The 24,444-nt window shown below is 47.9% G+C and overlaps 3 protein-coding genes across 7 annotated transcripts in view; all 3 read right to left on the minus strand.

The window, feature by feature from the left end:
* The window catches only part of itgb7 (integrin, beta 7), a 29,334-nt gene extending 29,159 nt beyond the window's left edge, over window positions 1-175 (minus strand). The window contains exon 1 of one of the 2 annotated variants that reach the window (XM_069187191.1): window positions 53-175. The gene's annotated coding sequence lies outside the window, so the exon portion shown is untranslated. The remainder of the gene's footprint in view (window positions 1-52) is intronic. The other variant, XM_069187188.1, reaches the window with a different exon arrangement.
* A 5,186-nt stretch (window positions 176-5,361) lies between these two features.
* Window positions 5,362-14,474, minus strand: gpr84 (G protein-coupled receptor 84). Its single transcript, XM_006629434.3, has 2 exons — window positions 14,278-14,474; window positions 5,362-8,361 (listed from the first exon to the last, which is right to left on the minus strand). The coding sequence occupies exon 2, from the start codon at window positions 8,358-8,360 to the stop codon at window positions 7,098-7,100; it is 1,263 nt and encodes a 420-aa protein (XP_006629497.1). The 5' UTR covers window position 8,361; window positions 14,278-14,474; the 3' UTR covers window positions 5,362-7,097.
* A 3,848-nt stretch (window positions 14,475-18,322) lies between these two features.
* Window positions 18,323-24,444, minus strand: part of znf385a (zinc finger protein 385A) — an 84,061-nt gene continuing 77,939 nt past the window's right edge. For all 4 annotated transcript variants that reach the window (XM_006629412.3, XM_015344475.2, XM_069187204.1 and 1 more), the window contains 3 exons: window positions 21,613-21,797; window positions 20,892-20,984; window positions 18,323-20,177 (listed from right to left, as the gene is read on the minus strand). In XM_006629412.3, the coding sequence (XP_006629475.2) occupies window positions 19,923-20,177; window positions 20,892-20,984; window positions 21,613-21,797 (533 nt within the window). In that variant the 3' untranslated portion in view covers window positions 18,323-19,922. The remainder of the gene's footprint in view (window positions 20,178-20,891; window positions 20,985-21,612; window positions 21,798-24,444) is intronic.

Genomic DNA, 24,444 nt, shown 5'->3' on the forward strand with positions numbered 1-24,444 from the left:
CAACGCGATGCGAAAGCAAGTTTCGTAGATGTTTTTTGTCATCTTTACTCACGATAACCGTGGTGTTTTGCCCGTCACCCTCCGTCCGCCGGTCCGCGCGAGGCGAGATCTGCAGGTCTGTGAAGGGCTGGGCACGCGCAGCTTCACGCGCCTGCAGGAGTAGCTCGAGCGGTTTCTGACACGTGCCCCAATAGACAGGCGCTCGAGCTCGCAGCTCCAGGGAGCGTCGACAGTTGCCGCTGAAGTTAGCTTTTTAGTTATGAAACATGAATATATTTCTATTATCCTGAAAAATCTGGAGTTTAAAACCTAGACTTGTGGGGTGAATAACGGTGATATAGGATATAACCCAATACACTGTACTGTATATTTGAAATGAAATTGAGATTTTACCACAAAAACCTTTCGGTTCTCGTATTCTAAAACGTCATAAAAATTCTTATTCATTCTGTACCACAATTGCTACACTTTGCTTAGATGCACCTGGTAGTGCCGTTTCGGTGATAATCAAGTAAATTTTTGTCCTCGTTCGGCCATGACTCGATGAAGGAAGTTATTCTTGAGAGTTGAGGATCTGAGGGGATGTCTCTGAGGAGGGTTAATCTCGTGAAACAGACACCCTTTTATAAACATTAGTTATATATGTATAAGATAAGATTTAATTGTCCCCTGAGGGAATTGTTTTATGGACACACAGCACTCCTGTACATTTAAATAGAATGCAAACCAAAAAGAAGAAAGGAAAAACATTGCACATTATTCTATTACAAAAAAATAAGAAAAACATTGCACATCACTCTATTGCACACGTATAACACGTAACAACATGTAACATTTATAACACCTCACAAAACATATTGCGCTCAAGTGGGTTGTAAGAGTCAAAATTGTGTTTATCCTTAACATTTGCGTCGACAGCTTTAATGGAGAGTGGAACAAAGGAATGTTTGTATCTGACTTACATTTGGGAACCCTAAAACGTTTGTCAGCAGGAAGAAGTTGATATTCAGAGTTGAGGATGTGGGAAGGATCTGATATAATTTTTCCTGCCTGTTTGATTATGGATCTTTCAACGATTGTCTACAGGGAGGGGTGCTGTTTCACTCCCACGACCTTCAAAGCTGTGTGGATGAGGCGGGTAATTTGCAATGTTTAAATAAACTGATAGATTACCAAACTATTAGCATGGTAAAAGAGTAGCATTACTTCCTGTCGAACCCCAAACGCTCTCCAGAAATTTAAGCGCTGCTGAATTGATGAGCAAACACTCTCAACATGAGTAGACCAGCACAGGTTACGGTCTATGTGTACACCTAAGTACTTATACTTTATGAATCAACCTGAGTGATAAATTCGTTGTGGATTACTACATGGGAGTGGTCATCAACTGCTCTGGGATCAAAAACAGTTTACAGTCGCAGTCCACTGCCCAGTTTCTCCAGGAGTGTGACTTGACCATGACGCTGAACTCCGAGGCGCCGGGAGTCGAGCTGGATTGTTCTTTCCTTAGCAGGCGCCTCTATTCCAATGCATTACACTTAAACATTCACAGTACGTGAGGACAGGGTTGAGCTCAGCCGTACACTTACGGTAAGACTAGAGTGAATAAAGACGAGATCAATTTCGATCGGCAGAATGAAGTGTGTTGTAGAATGATTCGGAGTCATCACTGTTCAAAACAGACTACAATCCAAATAAAGACTAATTCTTCCGCCATCAATTCAGATCTGACTACAGAGGGGGTACAAAGCTCTCATTTCCTAAATCGGTCCAGACTTGGCCTCCAAGTCTGTCTCCGCCGCCTGCGGACTCAAAACAAGGCGTTGTCTCCATCTAGCGACAGGATACTGTCACTGCACGACTCCTGCTTCTCGTACCGGAGAACGGCCGCCTACGGAGAGAGGCTCCAACTCCGTTATTCCTGATTGTAGTTTCTTTTTTGGGGGCGAGTGCGTTGTTGTTTTCACTTGATTTCATTAGCGGCGTTTTACGGAACGTTATACTTGGGAGTACCCGTGCACAGGCAATAGCTGTGTAGCTCAAACTCGAAGCAGGAAATGCTAAAAACAGGAACTCGTGCTCGTCCGCTGAGAAAGACGCGCGAGTTCCTGCTACTGGGAGCCTGGCGGAGGAGCGCGTGGCCCCAGCCTGTCACGGGCTGAGGTCAGGCGGGGCGGAAGGACTGAGGCAATAATAAAAACAGATTAAAGACAATTCGTGACCTCAAGCCCCCGTTTTACAACATAGAGAGTGCAAATTGCTGCAACCACCGATACTTCGCTGAAGTTGTGCAATTAACCACAGACGGGCAAGAGCCTTTTTGAAATTCATTTAATTATTAAATAAATTATTAAAGTTAATTCAAAAGCACGGGTAAAAGATTGGTCTGAGTCACATCGAATGCACCATTGTTGAAAGGTACTGACTGATACCTGGCTGATAGCTGGAATGGAAACAGAACAGTGACAAGGGCTCTTGAGTCGAGAATGGTTCTGTGTTCAGAGCCCGGGAGGGCCCAGGAGACAGTAAAATACCCAGCCGTAGAGACGGTTGTCCAGATCAGCACTGTACACGCAAGTCTGCTTTTTGATAGACATATCGGCTTAAATAATGTAACAGATAAAAGAAACAAGTGAAATAGAATGAAAGAAACCCCTCGATGTGATTCATAGGGCAATTCTAGAACTCTTAATTCTGGAATTCGAACATTGAAACCACCCCAAAAACACCTTCTCGATGGCACTCTCAATTAGTTATATGACTACACCTGTCCTACTAAGACCAATACAGACAGTATTGACAGACTACAAGCATACCGGACTAGAAGTTCCTTTGCTACTCAGCTGTTGAAACAGATTAATGTGATACGAATTAGACGGACACAGGTTGTGATGCAGCCACTTTGAAATGGAGTGCTATTAGCTGGATGTTTCCTATCGGCTGACGTGTTGATCCTGTCTCATTATACTGTGCATGTTAATTGGCTGAGGAAGCAGAACTGATGTAAAAGGAAAGCAGTTGGAGATCAGGAGCTGGAACCGACTGCAAGCTTTCTGAGAATTACCCTTCACTCCGGAGTGCATCCGAGCACACCCAAGCACATCCGAGTTGATGCGAACTTCCACAGGCCGTCTGAAATGTAGCGAATGAGAACCACAGTTCTGTCGTCTCTGGGCATCCTCCCTTCACAAGCCTGCGCCCTGCGGGCTTCTCCCGGCAGTGGGGACATCCCGGGCAGGAGCGAGTGGTCAGCCCCTGCCTCGTGTGCAGCCCTTTCCCGCCGCGCATTGCCAGAGCCACTCGGCGTCGCCCGGGTCTCTCTCGAGCGACGCCCGCCGTGGGGTTTGGGCAGCAGGGGAAACCCTCAGAAGCCCAGCCTTCCTGACCAAAGACAGGAGTTGCAGGAGGAGAAGGGAAACTGGTGCAGTTCGGGTTCAGCTCCGCTCCAGGGGGAGGGTCCCCTCATCTTCTGGGTTTGTCCCCCCCAGTTACAGAACCGGTCTAATCATACAATTGTAACACTTCACATGTAAGAAGTGTTACAGTTTTTTTTAATTTCCTAAACCAAACCAACCTAGTTTTGGAGCTGGGTTAGCTGTACTTGTAATTGTAACGAATACGGCCTTGCGTATCACAGGGATCTCAGCGGCCCGGGCTGAGGGAGGTCTCCTTTAGCTCAGCTGGCAAGTTCCCCATAGCGTGACGCCAGAGACCCGGGTTCGCACCCTGGCAGTGAGGGATGAACGGCAGGGCAGGAGCGGCGAGGGCAGAAACACCAAGAACGTCACAAAATGAAGTGAAAGTTTAGGGTTACCAAATGTAAAAAGCCCTAGGAAACCTCCTATACGTGTCAAAGTGAGAAGATCTTCAGGTTCGTCGTTTAATATCTCAAGAACAAAAGCGAAAGACACTGGGCGTTCCTCAGAGAGCTCAACTGGCCCAGCAGCTGGCAGTTTAAGGGTGTTAACACTGGTGCTCAACCTGGGCCCTGGAGGAGCCCTGTGCGTCTCCCGGTCTTCAGTCCAGGGGTCTCGAAGAAATGTAGCAACTAGAGCTCCACCCTTCCTTGGTTATTAAGCGTGTGCCATCTGATTTCCATCCAAGCAACTTCTAAGAGGTGCCGAAGTGCCGGTGGGAATCAGACACTTGCATAGCACGACCCTTTGATCCGAAGAGCTCCACTTACCTCCAGAGCACACACCTGGATGAGAATAGGTGTGGAACAGATAAATTAGTAAGGATTGATGAGTTACAGCTCTCGTTCAATATCTTAAGAACTGGATGAAAGGTCTTGGCTCACTAGAGAGCATTTAGATCAAGCACTGCTCAAATAACAAAATGGAAGAAATGAGAACATCACAGGGCCAGGACGGAGAAGGTTCTGGAGCTGACTCCTTGAGGCTCTCTCCTGTACGAAGATCTGGTCCTGGGCTAGTCCTGTGTCTTTGTCAGGAGTAACCCGCTAGCAAACGGGAGGATGGACCTATGCGGTACCTTAGGAGTTAAACGAGAGGCGAAGTCTGATAAGGGATCCGAGGTCCGAGAGGCAAAAGGCATGAACGAAGGTCTCCTAACCAGAGAAGGGCGAGGCAGAGGTCGAAGTCGAGAAGTCTGATCCGAAGGTCCGAAGGAGGAGAGCAACAAGAGAGTTTCCAAATCCGAGGGGCGAGACGGTAGGCGCAGTCGTAGGTAAAGTTCCATGGTTGGCAACAAAGAGTCAAGAGTCAAGAGTCAAGAGTCAAGAGTCAAGAGTCAAGAGTCAAGAGTCAAGAGTCAAGAGTCAAGAGTCAAGAGTCAAGAGTCAAGAGTCAAGAGTCAAGAGTCAAGAGTGATACAAAGGCAAGGCAGGTGTTCTAAAGAGCAACCAATACCAGGCCAAGAGCAGAGGAGACAGAGGGGTTTAAGTACTGTGTGAAGAAGAAGGTACGTTGATTGAGGAAGTGTCGTGGTTGGCTGATTTGCAGGGGCGGTGTCGTTTGCCAGAAGTGCTCAGGGCTGGGGTGTAATTAGTGCGGGTGCATTTCCGTGTGAGAATGCGGTGAGTAGAGGGCGTGACAGTCTTCTTGGATCTTACTGGGATTGTTCTAACTGAACTGTGTTTGGACCAAGAAGCCATTAAATTGCTTGTATTAAAGAGTAGTTGGTACTGCCTCACAGTCCTGGGGCCCCGGGTTCAATTCCTAGGGTGCTGTCTGCATGGAGTCACCATGAGCTCAGCTGGATGAAAACATGACTGTGGTGCTTTACGATTAGGTCTATGACTCACAACTGTACAGTTACCGTAGAGCATTGGAACAAACAATTTAAAATGATCCCTCGCTTGATGCTAAATAGAAATAAAGAAACAGGATGGGTCAGTAATGCAAGTATTTATAAGTTCTGTATTTAACAAAGGCAAATTTTATAGATATATTAAAGAGGCATGTTTTAGCTAATTAGATACATTTGTATTTAAAGAGAAGTCAGCCGTTCCCCTGAAGAAACAAACACATTCACAGACTATTTTAGATTGAAGTTCATAAGAAAGTGGTCTTTAGTTACTCATTGTTGAAATGTCCATTGAAATACACTGTTGAACAGTAATCCTAGGTGGGAAAGTAATTGTCTAAGCATCAAAACTTGTTTTGTCCTGAAGTCCTATGGAACATCATTCATCCAAAGCCTCTTCAGTCATTCTTCTAGGCACTTATCCCTCATAGCACACAGACCGTTTTTATTACATAAAGGCAAATACCCTAACACAATCTGCAGTGCAACAATAAACAACCAAACCAAATGAGCCATATACAGTAACACATTTCTAATAGACCCTCACTTCCTCTGATTTTAATCTGATTTTAATGCCACTGTCTACTCAGAGACATGACTGTACTGCTCTTTCCCCAGCTGATTTCCCAGCAAGTCATCCAGAACATCCCTAATAAAGATGTTAACTAATTACTCTCTTAATGAGTCACCTGTTCCAGATAATACCCATCATCTGCTTTGCACACAGACATGCTATAGAACACTTAGCCAACTAAGTAAACAATTATCCAGGCCTTCAGCTAAGACAATCCCATTCGCCTGAATGTACACACTGTACTGTCTGTGGCTACAGTATGGCCAGTGTACACTTGGGTTCACCAACCTGGACCTTGGTGTCCATAGTCCAGCAGGTGTTTTAACATTTTAACAGATCCGATTAAAGGTTTGACGGTTTGCCTGTTTATCCCATTTCCAAAGCCATACGCTTTTCACAAGTTAAATTTACAGGTGATTTTCAGGAAAAGAACAACTGCAATGTAAAAAAAACCCTAATGGTTTAGCTTTCTTTCAAATAAGTAATTAAGATCAGAGGTGGAGTGAAAATCACTCGACCTCATGGCCCCTGAGGAGTAGAGCTACCTGTTCATAATGTATATACATGCTTATATATAATGTATATATATATACTGCCACATGGAGAGACTATGCCTGTCAAAGGCACACGCTAAAGGACACGGTACATTAATATTTATGGGGTTATGACTACAGAGATTTCATGGTTTCATTTCAGCAGAGTGCTTGGATAATTAATTGAACCAATTAATTGCTGAAGGGAGCAGATGAAGCACCGTCTCCGGGCCTGAATCTCATAGAGATTTAAAGTGACCCTGCACGACCCTCAGGACTGCAGCCCAACACAAGCAGCTCAGCCCCGCGTCGCTCAAGATCTGCTTTGCTCCAGCTTTTCTAAGGCATAACAGGCTTCAGGACAACATCACCCCCTGTCCCGGAGAGGGGAAGGAGAACAACACAGTAAACATCCTGCTACAAACGTTTCCCGGGCTTACAGAGAGTAACGCATACAGTACATACAAGCAGCAAAGCAGTTATGCTTGTTTAAAAATGAATACATCTATAGCAAACAGTCAGGCAGTGCCTGCTTAGCTCGGAAACTCCCTGGATACGGCGGTGTCGTCACATTTTAGTGGAAAGAAAAGGTCCAGTGCCCAGTGCACACCTGAGAACTGGCAACACGGCGGATCTGCCGGACAGATCCGCGCGTGACTAGAGGTCACAGTGTAGATCGTGGGAGAGCTTCACCATGCTCCGACTTCACTGGGCAGGGGCCCTCAGTGTCTGGGCCTCCAGAGGCAGGCGAGCGGCCGGAGCGCTGCCCCCAGGAGGGCTCGGTAGGCCTGGTTGAACTGCCGGTTCATGGCAGCGTACAGCACGGGGTTGATGCAGCTGTTGAGCCAGGTCAGGTTGGCGCAGAACATGTGCAGCGCCTGCGGGGCGCGGCTGCGGGCGTCCAGGATGTTGAGCAGCAGGAAGGGGGCGAAGCTGAACACGAAGCACAGGAAGACCGTGAAGCACATCCGGGTCACGCGCTTGAACTCCCCGTCCTCCCCGGGGGAGGAGGCGGCCGGGTTGGGGGCCGAGGCTGGGGCCGGGGCTGGGGTAGGGGTGGACGCTACGTAAGTGGGGACTCCTGACTTCCTGCTGGGGGCTTCCTGTGATTGGTGGGCGGTGGGGGTAGAGGCGGCGGTGCCTGGCAGCTGGCTCCCGGGCTTGTCGGGACAATGCCGCGGGGTCCCGCTGGCGTCCGCGCTCTGCGTCTCCGCCTTGCCCGGGCCGTGGCCGCTGATTTCCGTGCTGTGAGTGGCGCTCCCACTCTCCACGCCGCTGTCCGCCTCCGGCGGGGCGCGCTTCCGGCTGGAGCGCCGGCTGAGCCGGTACTTGTCCAGGGCGTGCGCGGCGACCCGCACCTTGCGGTAGATGAAGAAGTAGAAGAGCCCCACGCAGCCCAGGCTGAAGAAGAAGTAGAAGAAGAGCAGGATGGTGGTGTAAGGGCGCCCCCTGGTGCGGTGGAAGCTGCAGGTGCAGACCTGGGGGGCGAAGACGTAGACGGGCCACAGGGGCCCGAAGCTGGCCAGCGCCAGGCCCCAGGTGGCAGGTAGGAGCAGCGCCAGGCCCCGCCGCGAGAAGACGCGCTCGAACACGGGCCGCCGGGCTATCAGCAGGTAGCGCCCGGCGGCGATGAGGCACAGCGTGAGGATGGAGACGGCGTTGGAGAGGAAGAGGAGCAGGCCGAAGATGCGGCACCAGCTGGCGCCCCCCCGCCAGTGCAGGTGCAGGTAGGAGTCCACGCTGGTGGGCTGTAGCACCGCGCAGTACAGGGTGTCGGCCACCGCCAGGTTGACGATCAGCACGTTGAAGCGCGTCTGCAGGCGCCGGTCCGTCGCGAAGGCCAGCACCGTCAGCACGTTGCCGACCGTGCCCACCACCACCACCAAGGAGCCCCACAGCACCCCAAAGTAGCGGTACCCCACCACGCTGGGATGGTAGCAGGAGAAGGAGTCGTTACCCAGATCGCTGGTCCCATTCACAGACATCCTGCCAGCAGAGAGGAGCATTAATTCACAGCAGACAATACTCTACCTGCAGCAACACATGACATGCTTTTACAAGGAAAATGGCCTAATGTTAAATTACAGAGGAAGGGAAAAGACCCTGTTACATTCAACTGCAGGATTGAGATTCCACTAATTGGTTAATTACATAACTTGTGAGCCTTAATTGGTTAATTAATAATTACTCATTACTTGACTGTTAACTGCAATCCAGTATCAAGGTCATCTACATCAGTGGCTCCCAACCCTGGTCCCGCAGGAACACTATCTGCTGGTTTTCATTCCTGCTGAGATCGAAATCTCCAGTGCTAATTGGCTTTGTTTAGGTGGTTGCTTGTTTAGACTTTTATCTTAATTTGTTTCTTCAGTGAGTCCTGAGTGTGTCAGAAATACCCCCACTTCAACAGTGTGCTGTACTGTTTCCACAGCTTCAGCACACAGATCTTAACAGGTCTTTTCTGAATAAACAGCTCTTAGTAGTTGATGAATTGATGATGAACATTTATACAAGAACGTAAAAATGTTGCTGCTGTTCCTTGTTCACCACTAGATGGCGACCCAGCTACTCTAATTTACAATACTGAGCACAGGTTTATACACATTCTGAAATATACTGCTGCTCTGGAATTGGTCCAAAGAACAGGAACCAAATAATTCTGAACATTGAACCAAAATAATAAACTCACAGACTGAAGGACCTGAATCTTTTCAGTTTTTTTTTTACCACCGAAGACTACAAGTAGACCTGATCCAAGTATTCAAAACACTCAAAAGTATAAAGTCAACCCAACGGACTTCTTCAGTGAAACATGATCAGAGAACAGAGGTGGAAACTACTGTTCTTGGAAGTGCATATAAGACTGAGACCAGGAGACTGTTCTCTACAGTAAGGGTGGTGGGACAATGGACCAAGCTACCCAGCCATGTAGCTGTAGACAATTCCCAGGTGTTATTTAAAAAACACCTGGGTGAGATCCTGGGATCAGTTAACAATTAACTACCAAATGGGTCAGCGGGGCTCATGTGTCAGCTGAATGTTAAGTTGTTGTTTTTCTATTTATCGAATTAATCTAAGTTATCTATTAATCTAATTAGAGTGGTTGTTAATATATATATATACTGATGAAAAAAGAAACGCAACATTTTCTGGAATGAGTATACTATAGTTATATCTTATGTACTTTCACAAAACGTTGTGAATTTGTTTTAAGCCCTCTGACCAGCAATACAGCTTGAGCAGTGAGGCATTACAACTTGCCAATCGCACAAAAGCTCGTTAGGTGCACTTTTACCCACGAAGTCCAGGTGGAATGATGCCTGATCAGGTCACCTTTAAAAAGGCCTTAATTCAAAGGCTAGGTCATGTGCCTACAAAAACCCACAGAGTCAGTCAGTTTTCTGGGCAATCCATAATGCCTCGATTGTCACCAGAAGCAAGGGAGAGGGCCATTGGCATGCTGCAGGCAGGCATGTCATGTGCCAGCATTGCCAGACACTATGGAGTAAACCACTCCACTGTGTCCCAACTGCAGAGGAGGTTTCAGCAGACTGACAGGACAGATGACCGTCCAAGATCCAGTCGCCCTTGAGTGATCACGCCAGAGCAGGACCGACACATCAGACCGGTTCATCTGAGAGGTCGGTTCAGATCTGCCACCCGTACTGCTGCTGAAACTGCTGGCAGACACAATGCCCACATCAGTGACAGGACAGTGAGGCTCCGCACTGCTGGCCTTAGAGCAGGGCGACCTGTCAGAGGCCCTCCGCTCACACCTCCTAGACATCACCCCCGACTGGCTTGGGCCAGACAGATGGACTCGTCAGCAGTGGCATCAGGTCCTCTTCACGGATGAGTCACTCTTCGGCCTGTTCCACGAAGACGGGAGGGCCAGAGCGAGGAGGAGGAGGTGTTGCGTTTCTTTTTTCCATCAGTGTATATATATAAATCATATCATTTTCAGCAAAAGGTAAACTGAGTTCTTTATATTCTGATAAAGGCGTCTTGCAGAACAATCAGCTTTTGTAGAAAAGAAAGTGACAGAATTTATGACAGAATTTATGCTGTAGGTTTGATCAGCGTGAAACCTGATGTAAAGGGGTTGCTCCACTTCATCAAACCTCAGTTAACTAATTTAACCTCAGTCAAGTCTGATCTTGAGCAATTTCCATGACTCAGAACCAGTAGCATAACCAGACAAGTTTGTCCACACAGCTTTTTGCACGTATGATGCAATATGTCTCTGTGTGTTTTGTTGTCAGTCACTCTTGTGTCAGAGAAGGCAGGATGTCCTGTAAAAGCCCAAAGTGACAACAGTCCCCTCAGCCCTCTTCCTCCTCACTGTTGAATAAGGAGGAAGACCGTGACCGGACGTGCTCTGGTGAGCCCAGAGACCGGAAGATGTGCTGCGCTCTGGATACCAAGCACAAGTGTGTCACTGTGCACATGTGGTCATCCTGCCTGTATTCACAACGGAAATTCTGGTAGAAATGATGTTTTGACTCACTACTGTCTGGGGAGAGATGGAAATTCTTGCTGTAACATTCTGAAGTCGCCTGAGAGGTTCATATTTACAGTATAGGCCTTGAAAGACAAATGTGCAATTAAAGTACCAGCTGAACAACTGGAAGCCCAGCTGGATCAAAGACCAGGACACAGGAGACCTGGATAATATACTCACACGCTCACCACTACATTATCCTTCAGAACATCGGGCGTGGAGTTTGTGTATAGCAGCTTTTATTTTTTTCTTTGTCTACCGGAAGCTACTTTTAAAGGTGCTATATAAAATATAGTGTTCCTACTCTATCTTAACAGAGGAATACCTCAAGAAACTGAATGGGATCCTCAAATCTATTAGCCACAAGCAATCAAACAGACTAGACAGGCGAAATAAGCTCTCCTGGTTTGTGACGTTTCTGCTGTTCCTGTGTTCTCTGTGTGCACCAAGAGCCCATGATGCAACACCAGCCCCTGAACGCTGGGTTTTCCCCACCACTCACACGATTTCTCAATGTCTCCAGTTTCTGTCAAACTTCCTGCGGCCCCTCACCTGGTCTTTCTTAATCAGGATACACAGGGGCCATGGACAGTCCCAGACACGAGCAAACCAGCAGACACCAGTGCAGGACTCCTGTTGCTTCTTCTGCTGGTTCCTGATTCATACTTTCCAGGCCATTCCGGTGGCTGAAAACTGTTTGTCTGACAGTACTTTGCCACAGATGCCTTAATACCTGAACTCTCTGGATACTATGCACACTTTCGGTACTATAGGTTCAGTTAACTGTCTATAACATACTTCACTTAATGTTCTTTTGTGAACAGTGCAATATAACTGTAAGGAAAAGTGCTATATAAGTGTAAGGAATCATTATTATTCCTCTTAATTGCTCACTTTCTTCACATAATGCGAAGAAGAAAAGTGTCCCTTCTAAACACCCTTTATCAGGCTTCAGTATGATGCCTTAACTGTGCCAAGAATGCACTTTCCCCTGCTGGGGCAGCGTGATTTGGAGGGGCTTCGCAAAGTGACAGACAAAGGCTCAAGAACTGTTCAGACAGTGTCTAGGCTCACAGGCTGTGACCTGCCATCTCCGGCCACACTGTGCAGCAAAGTGACCTCCAGGGAGGCCCAGTGTGCTGCAGGACACTGACCTGCCCAGGTCACCCCCAGGCTGCCAGCTCTCCCCCTCTGGGAGACACTGACCTGACCTGCTCGACCAGCTGCTTCTCCCTACATGCCAGGGCTGATGCAGCTGAGAGCACCAGCCCACCAGCACAGGCAACATGACTATATGTCCAGTGCAATGTCATATTCATGGGAATAGTCTAGTAGTGAATGGAATGGCTGTCCTTGTGCACTGTCCATTGCAACTGTATTTGTAAAGACCATGTTTCTTGGAGCTGGCCCCTGTTGTGAGGTATGCTTTTGCTGGCTTCCAAGTCCTGCTCTGCATTTTGTTGAATCAGGACTCAGGAAGTCTCTAAACATGCTTTGCAAAAGTGAGGCAGCACAGCAGGCTAGCAGAGGTGCTCCGTTTTGCACAGGCTACACAAGTTCTGACTATGTTCTGAACTGTTTTTAGCTTGACTGTATTTAGCTCATGTATTATGAGCTCCTGTGTAGGAGAAGCATGACAATAAACCACATTTATTAACTTAGAGACGTCTGTGGTTTTCCACCCCCCCAGCCCCTTTCTGGTAAAACAAAAGGAGCTACACTGCATCTTTTTTAATTAAATGAAATGTGTTCTGTGCAAGGTGGCATGTTGGTGCAGTGTTTAGCATTGCTGTCCTGGGCCCTGTGATCAAATCCTGGGCTGCTATCTGTGTGGAGTATGCATGTTCTCCCCATGTTCATGTGTGGTTACTCCTGGTGCTCTGGCTTCCTCCCACAGTCCAAAGACATGCTGGCAGGTTAATTGGCTTCTGGAAAAATTGGCCCTGGTGTTCTGTGTCTGTCTGCCCTGCAATGGACTGGTGTCCTGTCAAGAGTGCCCGGGGTCCTGCCTTGCACTCATTGCCTGCTGGGATAGACTCTGGCTCCCATGTGACTCTGAATTGGAAGAAGCGCTTCGAAAATAAATGGTCTACGCAATGTGTTAGCATATTGCAGATCCTCTTGTTCATTTTCTAATGGACACAGCCAAGCTATTTTCTTCACCTCTTGTACTGTTACTGGTGGTCACATATTGAAGCCATTCCCCCTGTAAGCATAGCTGTGCTTCCTGTAAGGAAGACCACAGGCTATCAGGTCACAAGTCATTTTCACTGAGCCCCTTGCTAACGCACTCACCCTTCAGTACCATACATTTTCACTCTCATAAAGACGACCCTGCCAGGGTCGAGTTTGGGTTGGTGAAGCATAGAAATTGAGTTAGTCTTACAGTTGAATGTGGAGCGTAGGGTAAGGCTGAATATCTGGTTCAAATGCTGTGGTGAGAGCTGGATCAGGCCAGGGGTGAGTAAGAAAAATGTTTGAGGAGGGACTCGGTTAGGGGTTGAGTTACGGTGCATGATGGACCCCCGTTTCTACAGGACTTGTGCTTTGAGATGGTGCTTCCCATGCTGCAGTACCCCTATAACAAAACAGTCTAGATAAATCAAGAAATAGGTTGATGGAGACAGATGGATAGATCCAGATTAACAGACAGGAATACAGATCAAAAAGATCAAGATATAGACTGATACAAACAAAGATCCATGTTTATATCAGGCTAGAGGGAATGGTGGACAGAACAGAGTTAAGTCTTTCCCCATGAGAGTGAAGTCAGTGGGCTTCTTCTGTTTAGGAACAAGTAATAGGTTTATTCCATGCTGAAAAGTGAAGAAAGAAAACACAACGTTGGCTGTGGAGCCTTCTTCGGGTGGCCGAAACGTTGTGTTTTCTTTCTTCTCCTTTCAGCATGGAACAAACCTATGACTCGTTCCTTTGCAGCCTATGCATGCTGACGCAGCTACCTGCCTGAACTATTTCTCCTGTGCAGGACACTTTCAGAAGCCTAGTGGGTTAATGCACAGTGAAGGTGATTGTGGTTGAGTTCGCCGGGGTCCTGTGCTCACACTGTAGCCTCTCCCTCGCATTGCCATTGCCTTGAGCTTCCCTGCGTTTCTCACTGCCTCTTTGTGCCCGATTCTCTCCATGAAAAACACAGGCCACCAGACAGAAATGGGCTGTACTGCACTGCCCCCATTGTCCCCCACATCTTCGATAGCAACAGCCAGCGCACAGCGACCTAGTCAAAGCTTGCGCCTCTCAATCTGCTGTGAAGTGGTGAGGGTACCCACCCGTGGGCACACAGCTGGCCAATGGAAAACAGCTGTGCGCCCCTTGGCTTGTCATCCTCCATTCAAAACTATCTAACAACTTCAGCATTGAGAAGGAAAGAAAAAAGTTCATACCTCAATGCAGTCAGATCTCGCCCTCCAGACTCGGTTACCCGTCTCTCTCTGGGTCAGTGATGCTGGCTGTGTGTCTTTTCCCGTCTTCTGGCGTTCCTTCCGTCTCTCTCCCCTCTCTAATCCTCCCTGCGCAAAGCTCACGAGACACACTCGTGTGTCCTCCTTGTCCCGTCATGTTTTAAGCTCTTACTTGTTGCTCAATTTCAGCAAAGCTAACCCCCCCCCACACACCCACACTCCCCACACATACCTCCCTCTCTCTCTCCCCTTCTTCCCCACCACCCCCTCCCTGGGGCTTCCCAGCTGAAGTCAACTTCTCCTTCCCCCTCGGGGCTGGGCAGAGGGCGACAGGCCGCCCGGAAACAGACTCGGAAACCCAGAGGAATCGGATTCAAAGCCCAGTAATCCGACAGCCGCCCGTCAGGCACAGCACTGTCATGCTGGCCGCGACCAGCGTATTTTTAACCTGGGTTAAAAAAAAAAAAAACAGAAGGATATGGTTATTCAAAAAGAAACAACTAAAAAAATTAAGTATAGTAAAGCTTAGTTATTTGGTTTTGGTGGTACAATATTTCAGTAGTGTAGTGGTGTTATTTGGATCCTCAGCATTAAACTAGATGGAAATATCATGAAAAGGAAACTGCACCTCTTTCTGTCTGGTTTAATTATAGTGAAATGTGCTTTTGACACATTTATTGATATTTTTGAAACGTAGCGGAAAAATAAAATGTACTGAAATATATTCAATTCCCCCAAATCCCAGCAGTGCTGGTTTCTCACCCCTCTGCCACACTGAGAAAAACGATCACAAACCACTCCAGATGCTTTTTAAAAGTCTTTATTTTTCACTTTTTAAACTGTCAAGAAGGAAGCTCTAGAGGTTTAATCTTTTATTTTTAATTTCATTAGATATATATAGGGAACATTTTTTTTCTTGACAAGTTGTTCTTGGTACTGATAGTCTCTTTTCTTTGCTGCATTTATATTATATTTTATTGATTGACAGACTGTTTTATTGCAATAAACGAGAGTAGCCTGCAGGAGTTAAGTATTGCTACAGTTGGGCAAACCCTTCGGTCCTGTCGTCTCTTTCCCTTGGTGTCTGTTTCCCTGTGCCAGTGTGATGAGGGGCAGGGGGAGGGAGAGGAGAAGGGGGGATAGTGGTGCATTCCTGCCACCGCCAACAAAGCTGGCCGCTTGCTGAACAAGCCTCTCGTCTTTAAAACTTGTAAATAGACAGACCTAATCTAGACGAAAATAGGGGGGACAGGGTGGAGCAAAGAGAGTTGGATAAGGAACATGAGTTTTAATTTTTTGGCTTAAACCTTAAATATATTAACCACGTCATTAACTAAATATATCAAGAAGGTTATCTTTTCTGCAGTTTTCCATGTAAACAGCACTATTTTGCTGGGACAGTAACGTGTTCACACAGGGCCTCCCCCCACCACACTTCAGGGAATGGAACAGTCTGTTTCCCCTTGAACTAGAGCCTGTGTTGTGGATGAGACACAGCTAACCTGTCTTGGGAGGGCAGGACACGTGCTCTGACCATGAAGCCAACAAGATTCTTGGATATCGGAGACAAGCTGCTGGAAATATCCAGAATATACTGTATAAAGCGCCTTTTCTCCCACAAGGCTTGTCCATTAACAAATGCATAGACTGGGCTTCTTGAAAACTCTTTCTTCTGTCCTTTCTTGGTTACTCTCCTGCCTCCGTGTCCCAGCCGATGGCTTAAAGCAGTAAGCCCCGCCTCTCCAGCAAACGCGAGTGAGCGACGGCTGGCAGGTGATTGTCCAGATCCTCCAATACCCAGACGCTCCTCCTTCAGATCTTGGAGTAAGACAGCCAGACCAACTGACAGCCTTCAGCCTGGCCATTCACACGCCCGGGCCAAACAGAGGGCCGTATTCATAAAGCATTTACCGAATCGCTAAGTGTACTGCACTTTTAAAAAAAAAAACTTACTACATAACAAAAGTCAAATAAAAATTACTTATCCATAGAACTTATCCACAGCTGCACTTGCAAACTGACACACAGCATGGCGAATCTGAATGAATGCCAATTACATGCACCTCCAAATAAGATTTTGTTTAAAAGCGCTAAGTGAAAATGACTAATTTTAGGGAACAGACGGGCAATTCCACACGCGATGCTCTTGGTGGAAAACAAGTTTGAGCAAAGTCTCCTGAAACGCCGATGTGATGCAGTCACAGCTGGACTGTAACATTTCATGCTAGGGCCTGGCAGAAGTGCATTCTTCTTTCAATACTTTTGCATTACATGAAAGATGAGTTCCGGGCTGCATATTTCAAGGAAGATGTCTGGAAAGTATTAAAAAGGTTTCTCTCCTTCTCCCTTTTTGGTTTCCGTTAAGTTATGTCTGGTCATGGCCTATTAGTACATTTCTTCATGAGCCTGTAGCCTGTTTTACCTTCAGTGTGCACCACGATGGCCAGCCTTAGTGCCTTCTGTCTTGTAGGGATGGATGTGGGTACACTTCTGTTCAGGAACTGGAGATCCAAGCATCGCTGTGGTTTTAATATCAACACTAAACAATATACTTAGCTAAACCATCACAGATGAGAATTTAACACATTCCTACTGTAAGCATGAAGAGGCTTCAGGAAACGTTAAGACACTTTCACGCTCCATGACGTGAAGAGTACAAAGAGGTTGTGAAGCAGATCAACTTGGACAAAGCAGCACAGCACATATTTAAAAAACAGATGGTGAAACGAAGGAACATTTAGACACGTCAAAGAGGAGCTCCACTTGTCCCATCGCACGCCTTCAGATGAACAGCTTGTCTTGCTTTGGTCAACACAAGGACAAGCTGTGCTCTTCCAAACACAATGGTGATATGATCGTGATGAAGGCACTGACAGACAGTCATCATCTGTGAGACATGCGTACCCGTGCTCAGCTGAGAGACACTGAGGACTAAGGAGCACAGCCTGAGAAAGGGGCATGACTATACCTAGGCTTAGACTAATAACCATGTTAAGTAAGCAGAGCTGACAAGGAGAAGGCCTGTGAAATAGGTCCTCCGCCATGCTGCCAGTGTATCCCAATGAAATAGATCTTCTCAGAGCCTAGTATCATACATTGTTCTTCATACTGCTCTATTCTGCAATCTTGTCCGGCTGTTCCTTGAAGCATACAGGAGAGCCCTCAGCCCTTGGGCAATCTCTTTTTGTGTAACGGGTTTCACCATTACCCCTCTTTCCACATTTTCAGGACTGTTGGAATCCTCTGACCCAACAACTAAACGAGCCACACAGCCCAAATGGTCTCCTATTGTTTGGGACAGTTCTGATGTCTCTGAACTCCTCGGCCAACAGGGGGGGTTGCTAGGAGGGGCAGTTTATTCATATAGTAAAGACCCGGCCCAGCCCGCGTTCCTTGTAGCATATCAGAGCAGGAGAGACTGTGTGTGTGGAAGAGGAAGTCTCATTTCTCCTCCTGTCAGCACGTTGCACACTGGGCCTGAGTACACTTCTGTCCCTGCCTGCCTCCCAGTCCCCCAGGCCCCCTGGCCCCAAATAAACTCCTCCCCCCGCCTGCCTCTCAGCCCCACACTCCCTGCCTGCTGGAGTGCATGACCTGCAGCCTCTCGCATCCACATACAAAAATACTCATTTCTCGTTTTGTAATTTTCACATCGCTAGTTTCTCATCAGTATGTTCTACAAGAATAAAACAAAACTATAATCATTAATAATAACAAATAATTCATCATCATCATCATCATAAAACAATTAAAACAGATGCATTGCATGGCTTTAGATTCAGGAAAGAAAGTCATAATGGAAAGACAGAGGAAGAAGGTCACTTCCTGTGACCTTTGGACTTTTGCGCTGGTTGCTGCCCTGGTGTCTTTTCTCTCTCCTGAGCCCCACACCTCTCTGTCCCTGTGGGGTGCTGAAGTCCGAGGAGTGCCAGGCCAGTCACACGTTTCTCCTCTGGGTGTTTCACTCATCACTTTCTTCACTCCTTTCTTCGGCACTCTGCCGATCCTGATCCAGACACTCTGCCCCTTTCCTTTGCTCTTTTTTATTTCCTGTCCTCTTGCATTTACCTGTCCCAGATACAGTCCGTAGATCCCTGACACCCACCCCCTGCAATCTTCCAACTGTCCGCTTTGTGTCTCTTTCTTTTTGAGCTCCGTAGATTAAGCGTTCCCTCCCTCCCTGCTCTCTTCTGCACAAAGCAAACCCCCAGCCCTCTCTCCGTCTGTGTAAACTCTGAGAGCCTACAACCCAGACGCAGGTTGACCCACAGCACTGCGTGAAACAGCCCCTACACCTCTATCAGCGAGCTGGCCTGTCTATCCCTGCCCAGCACAGGAAGAGCAAGGCGCTATACTGGCTTTACCGCTGGGCTGGTTTTGGGCTAAAGCTCTACTTGGGGTAGAGGGATTAGGATGGGACCCTACAGAGGTGTGTCAGGTGCAAATCACAGCAACAAGCATCTAAGAGCATCATGGTACACAAGACTGGCCCTGTGTCAGAGTCAACACAGCCAGGATAACCACTAAACCTTCATGAGACCGCACAGGGTGATGAAGAGGATTGCACAATGCAGTATTACTGGCAGCCAACTGCCAGTGTTGCCAACTTGCAGCCTGATGTGGTCAGATCCCAGAAGCTCAGGCTGGCCCTGATCAGTATCGGGACAGGGGACCTGTAAGGAAGACCAGGTCGCCACTCTAAGTGGTGCTGGTGGACCAGTAGGTGACACTCTTCCCTCTGGACCAGAACATACAAACTAATACCCCTGTACAGTGACCAGGGACCCTGCTCTGTCAGAGATGCTAAAATTCAACCAAGGACCCACCTACTTTGTCACTAATGATCCCAGGGCACTATTCGTAAGAGGGGTGCTCACCCCAGTGTCTCGGCTAAATTCCTCTTTGGGCTGTACAGTCTGTCCTCTCTACAGCTCCCCATTAATCCACCGGGAGCAGCAGTGTCTGTCTCTTCCCCTGAGCTGCTGTGCAGTGAAGCTGCTGGGTGTCTCCCAGGTGGGGCTGCACTTCAGTGGTGGATGAAGTGGGTCCCTTTATTTGAGTAAAGTGCTTTGGAGTCCTTTGGGATGAAAGGCGCAGTATAAATGTAAAGAATTAACTTGTAGTGTAGTGTGGTGTATTAGGGTGCAGTTCTGCTGGGATTTGTACAGTTATTTCTGGGAAGAGAGAAAAGGAGGATGCTGTCGATGGCTTGGCCATGTCATTTTGAGGAATTCTGCACTACCGCCCCATGTCGGTTTCCAGGATTTTGGAGAGGGAGGATGCTGTCAGCTTACAGGGGTGTTCAGAGGAGTGGGGGTGTAAGCAGAGGTAGGTGGAAGTGCACTGAACATCTCCCTGCCCTCCCCACTTTCCTGCACACCGGCAGCAGTCAGGAGCACTGCATGAGCAAGCCTCTGGACAGAGAGGGGCCCAGTGCAGGGAAGATGCCACTTGTTTTGTCTGTTTTGCTTGTAATGTTTCTCTGTCCTTCATTCTATTTTTCAGCCTTTTCTTTCTTTCTTTTGGATGTTTTTTCTTAATCTGTTTATGTTACTTATTGACTTATTTGTTTTTCACAGTGTGCTTTCGGAAGTGCTTGCTGATTGGCCGTGAGGTGGGGAGGCGCGTCAGTATGGGGAGAAGAGGATTGGCCCATGAGAAGTGCGGATGGGCCCGGGGGCGGGTCTCAAGAGGGCGTGGCCGAGGGGCGGCCCCTGCAGTAGGTGGTGGTGCGGGTGGTGGTGGGCGGGGCCTGCAGCTGCCCGGAGAGCCAATGGGTTTGAGGAGGCGGCAGCTGCCATCGCTGCGGCAACAGCCAAGGGGCTGGGCAAGAGGCCAGCTCCCAGAGCTTTCGGGAGGTCCTTGTGGAAGGGCAGAGTTGACTGCAAGAGAGAAAGGTGGAGAGGGCAAGGTAGACAGGCGGAGAAAGGGCAGGGCAGGGAGAGAAAGGGAGACAAGAAACTGATTAACCACTAATCTCATAGTCCTTCACAATCAAATCATGAGCAAGACTGCTTCTTTTTGGAGTCTAGTTTACAGATCAAAATGGGGGAGACTAATGTACTGCTTCCCTAACTAAAACCAATCTTTCACCTACTCCCAAAAGAAAGAAAGCAATTTTATACATCAACCTTTGTGTTGATCATTTGTACTCCAAAAAATGCATATGGGAGAAAGGAGGGAGACAGGACATGATGAGGACAGGGAGAGAGGAGGGAGACAGGACAGGGACAAAGGACCAGGAGAGAAGAGGGAGACAGGACATGATGAGGACAGGGAGAGAGGAGGGACACAGCACAGGGACAGAGGACCAGGAGAGAAGAGGGAGACAGGACATGATGAGGACAGGGAGAGAGAAGGGTGACAGGACAGGGACAGAGGACCAGGAGAGAAGAGGAAGACAGGACATGAGGAGGACAGGGAGAGAGGATAGACACAGGACATGACGAGAGGACCAGGAGAGAAGAGGGAGAGAGGAAGACTCACATGGAGAGTGAAGAGAGAAACAGAACAGGGAAAGAGGGCAGAAAGAGAAAAGAGGGAGGACAAGAAGCATTAAAGAGGGGAGCGTGGGATCGCTGGCGGGCAATGTTTACCGCAAGGTCACCGGTTCGGTGTTTCTTGTGTCGGCCCAGGAGGGGGTTGGGTTTTCCAGCTACTCCATCCCGGTGTCGCCGGCTCGATATGTGCTGGACAGTGAGAACACAGAGGATGGTTAGACATCAGCTCGGCTACCGAGCAGGGAAGACAGGGAGAAGAAATTGATCTGTAATGGTTTATGAACATTACCTAATTTCTAATGTTCCTTTTTCTAAACAACAATTCTGTGTTTAGAAGGTCTTAGCAAGCAGTGAAGTAATGACTGGAAAGTGTTGCCAAAACCACCTTGCGCCACCCGCAATTTCCTGTTGCCTCATTTCAAAGTTTCTGCTGCCTGTGGTTCTGTAATGATGCTTGTGCTTAGTCTGCAAATTCGTGTCCTCCGCGAGCGAACGGACAGAGTTCAGCAAAAAGACAAAGGTCAGGAAAAACTAAATGACTGGGCCAGAGAGAAGGCCCGGTGAGATGGGTGAGAATTAAAGGGCCTCTCTTTACACAAAGGGAGGTGGGAGTTTGAAACAACCATGTTTCAGACACAGATTCCCTGCAGTGGATCATTTAGACCCTTGGATCAATTAGCACCTTGCAGCCAAGACAGAGAACGACAGGCAGAAAGAGTGCTCTCCTCTGCTCCAAAGCCTTTCTGATGCGCGCTGTGTGCCCTGTCTTCCCGCACTGCGGTGTGGCGATGTGGCGATGTGGCGATGTGGCGCCCACCTGTTTGAGCTGCAACTCCGAGTTGACCCGCACGTTGCAGATCTCACAGTGGAAGGTCCGTTCCTGAGTGTTGGGGTCCTGGGGGGCCCCGCCCTGCTCCGCACTGGGCTTGGGCCCCAGACGTGGGTACGCCTTGATGGGCCCCAGCCCGCTCCGCGCTTCCAGGATGGTTTTGTGTTTGGTACCTGGAGGAGAGACAGAGATGAAAGACATTGAGAATGATGTTTGTAAAGGGCCTGGTCATCACGAGGGCAGCTGTTCCCTGGCTCTGCTGGGATTCATTCCCACTCTCTGGGGGGCTCAGAGCTCAGCTCCAGTCCCTAACTCTACCACACAACAAGACCAGTCCTCTGGCTCCGCTGGGATTTATGGGAAAACCAGAGAAAAGTTACACCAAAAGAGTCCCCTAAGGTCCTGAACGCAGCACAACTAAAATAAATTGGGTTCTGTGGGATTATTATTTTAAATCACGATTTTTTTTTTTAAAACCTGGTCCTTCATTGTTTGGTCAATACTATTACATAGTACATATTGGCTGAGACATCAGGCAGGATCGTTGACTCGTTTGCCATCTCCTGAAAGGAACTGAAAATTCATGTTCAATATACTCGACCTCAGAAGCTCACTACTCTCTGCCACGCCTTAACACTGTGCTACATCCTGGCACCTGACTCTGCACTGACTGCGGTGGGCTTGAGGCTGGTATCCGCACCCTTCACGTCGTGACAACATGCCAGTGTTAGTCCCTGCGGATAAAAGCATCTCTCAAATGAAAACTCGTCAATGAAAATCCTGTTGAACAATACAAGTGCCAGTATTCAGCAGAGGGTGAAGAGATAACACGTGACATGACCTCCTTCTCTTTATTTTGTTGTTCGCTAGGAATAACAACACCCAAGAATTAATTGTCCTGAAAGGATTGCGGAGTGTTGAGTGAAAATTTGTCTTAACCCACTTGGCCGAGGGTTAACCTCCTGGCCAGAGCACGAGTGACCAAGGGGCAACTGCAAAGCTGGAGATTAGGTGGAGGAGGGATGCAAAAAGATATACAGTATGCGCGGAAGAGAAGTACAGTATTTATAGCGTTTTAAGAGAGGAAATGACATCAGGAGTGAATGCTAATCACTGATGGCAGAGTCTGACTGAACTTGGGTGTTGTCATCCCTCCTGAACTTTTGTTACAAACTCCATTAAAAAGGAACTTCTGTTTTTTACAGCTTAATGTAAAGACATCTTCCCTTGTCACTGAAGAGCACTGAAATAATACAGGTCCACTTAAAAGTTTGCATGAAATGAAATACTATGCCATTAAAAAATATACAATTAACAACAATTAGCCAGTCAACAGTGACCAGTATTTAAAATACGGAAGATAACACGTTGTGGACAGTGGTACCTGCTCTCCAAGCTGTGGTGATCATACAGTGATGTTGGGCTCATCAGTATTATTACCACCGGTATTATTATTAGGAATTACAAAGAACCTCTTTTAAAACTAGAACAGCAGGCACTTCTTTGCACAAAAAGTTGTGAGTCTGGAAAAAGCTCTCACACGCTGGTCATGCTGAAGAAGTCAATGCCCTCTTTTATTTCAAGAAACAACTCTTTGAGATCCTTAGATCCATCAGCTACACCCAAAAAAAGGGCTGGGTGTGGCACATGGCCTCCTCTCGTTTCTAACTTTTCTCCTGTTCTTAAAACTCAACAGGAGCTTAGCTGGGCCTGCGACTGTCTGGAGTAACACTTGGCCCCGGGTAACACTTCTGTAACGCCTCTGCTCCACTTGTATACCACACAACACTGACATGTGCTCTCTCCCTCCCTCTCCATTTCCTCTTCCTTCATAGCCTCTCCCTTGTCCTTCTCGTCTCTGTCCCGAAACAAGAATAAAGCATGGAGAATAAACACGGGTTTGTGCCCCCTCTACACTGTGCTTTGTGTTGCGCCTCGCCTGCACATCATTGCTGTGCTCATTTGTACACAGCAGGAGTGTCTTATAGTCTCACAAGCAGTTGGCTTACACACTCTGTTTTGCTGTAGCTGTTCCTTGAGGGATCATTTAACACACCACTAGAATGTGTCTGAGGAAATCCGAGCAGTTTGAAACATGCCAGGCCTAATCCAGCCCCCAGCTCTGACCTGAAGCAGAAGCACAGCGTTCCTCCTCCAAGCACAGCGGCAGAGACTGCATGCCCTGGGCAGAGTGTGAGCACGCTGTCTCAGCGAGAGCACAGAGGGACCCCCAGCTATTCCTGGGGTCAGAAGGCCTGTCTTAGGGGTGCCCACTCAGAGGCCTGAGGAAAGAAACACTTTCCTCTCCGTGGCAGGTGCCCCAGCATTTGTGCACATATTTCTGTATCTGTGAGGCAGAATCTTCTCAGAGTTACGAACTCCTGAGAAGCAACTTTTATGAGGACCAGCGAGGAGGTCCTCCTGAGCTAATTCAGACTTAATCACTCAAAGGGCTTGTTTAAAAATGTAAAATCTCAAAGTGTACAAAATATTCGCCTCAGATCTGCTTTCGTCCCATGTGGCTTTTTCTTGTGGACGTTCCTGGGCAGAATAACGAAAAATCCTGAAAACAGAAGGAGAGTCAAAGGGAGGTCCCCATGAGTACCGGGATACCGCTGTGTGTGAACTCCACGGACTCAGGCCACCACTGCACAGGGCACAGACAGATGTTTCCGGCCTTCTCTTCCTTCATTCAGGCTTCAGAAAAACCCAAGAAAGGTTGCAAATGAGGCCTCACTGGTTGCTGATCAAAGGATCCAGACTGACCCCCAGGTTTGTGTAACCTCTCACGTGTTCTTGTGGAGAGGGTCTACAGGAGAG

Source organism: Lepisosteus oculatus, chromosome 1 (assembly GCF_040954835.1).
Source record: "Lepisosteus oculatus isolate fLepOcu1 chromosome 1, fLepOcu1.hap2, whole genome shotgun sequence".
Lineage (NCBI taxonomy): Eukaryota > Metazoa > Chordata > Actinopteri > Semionotiformes > Lepisosteidae > Lepisosteus > Lepisosteus oculatus.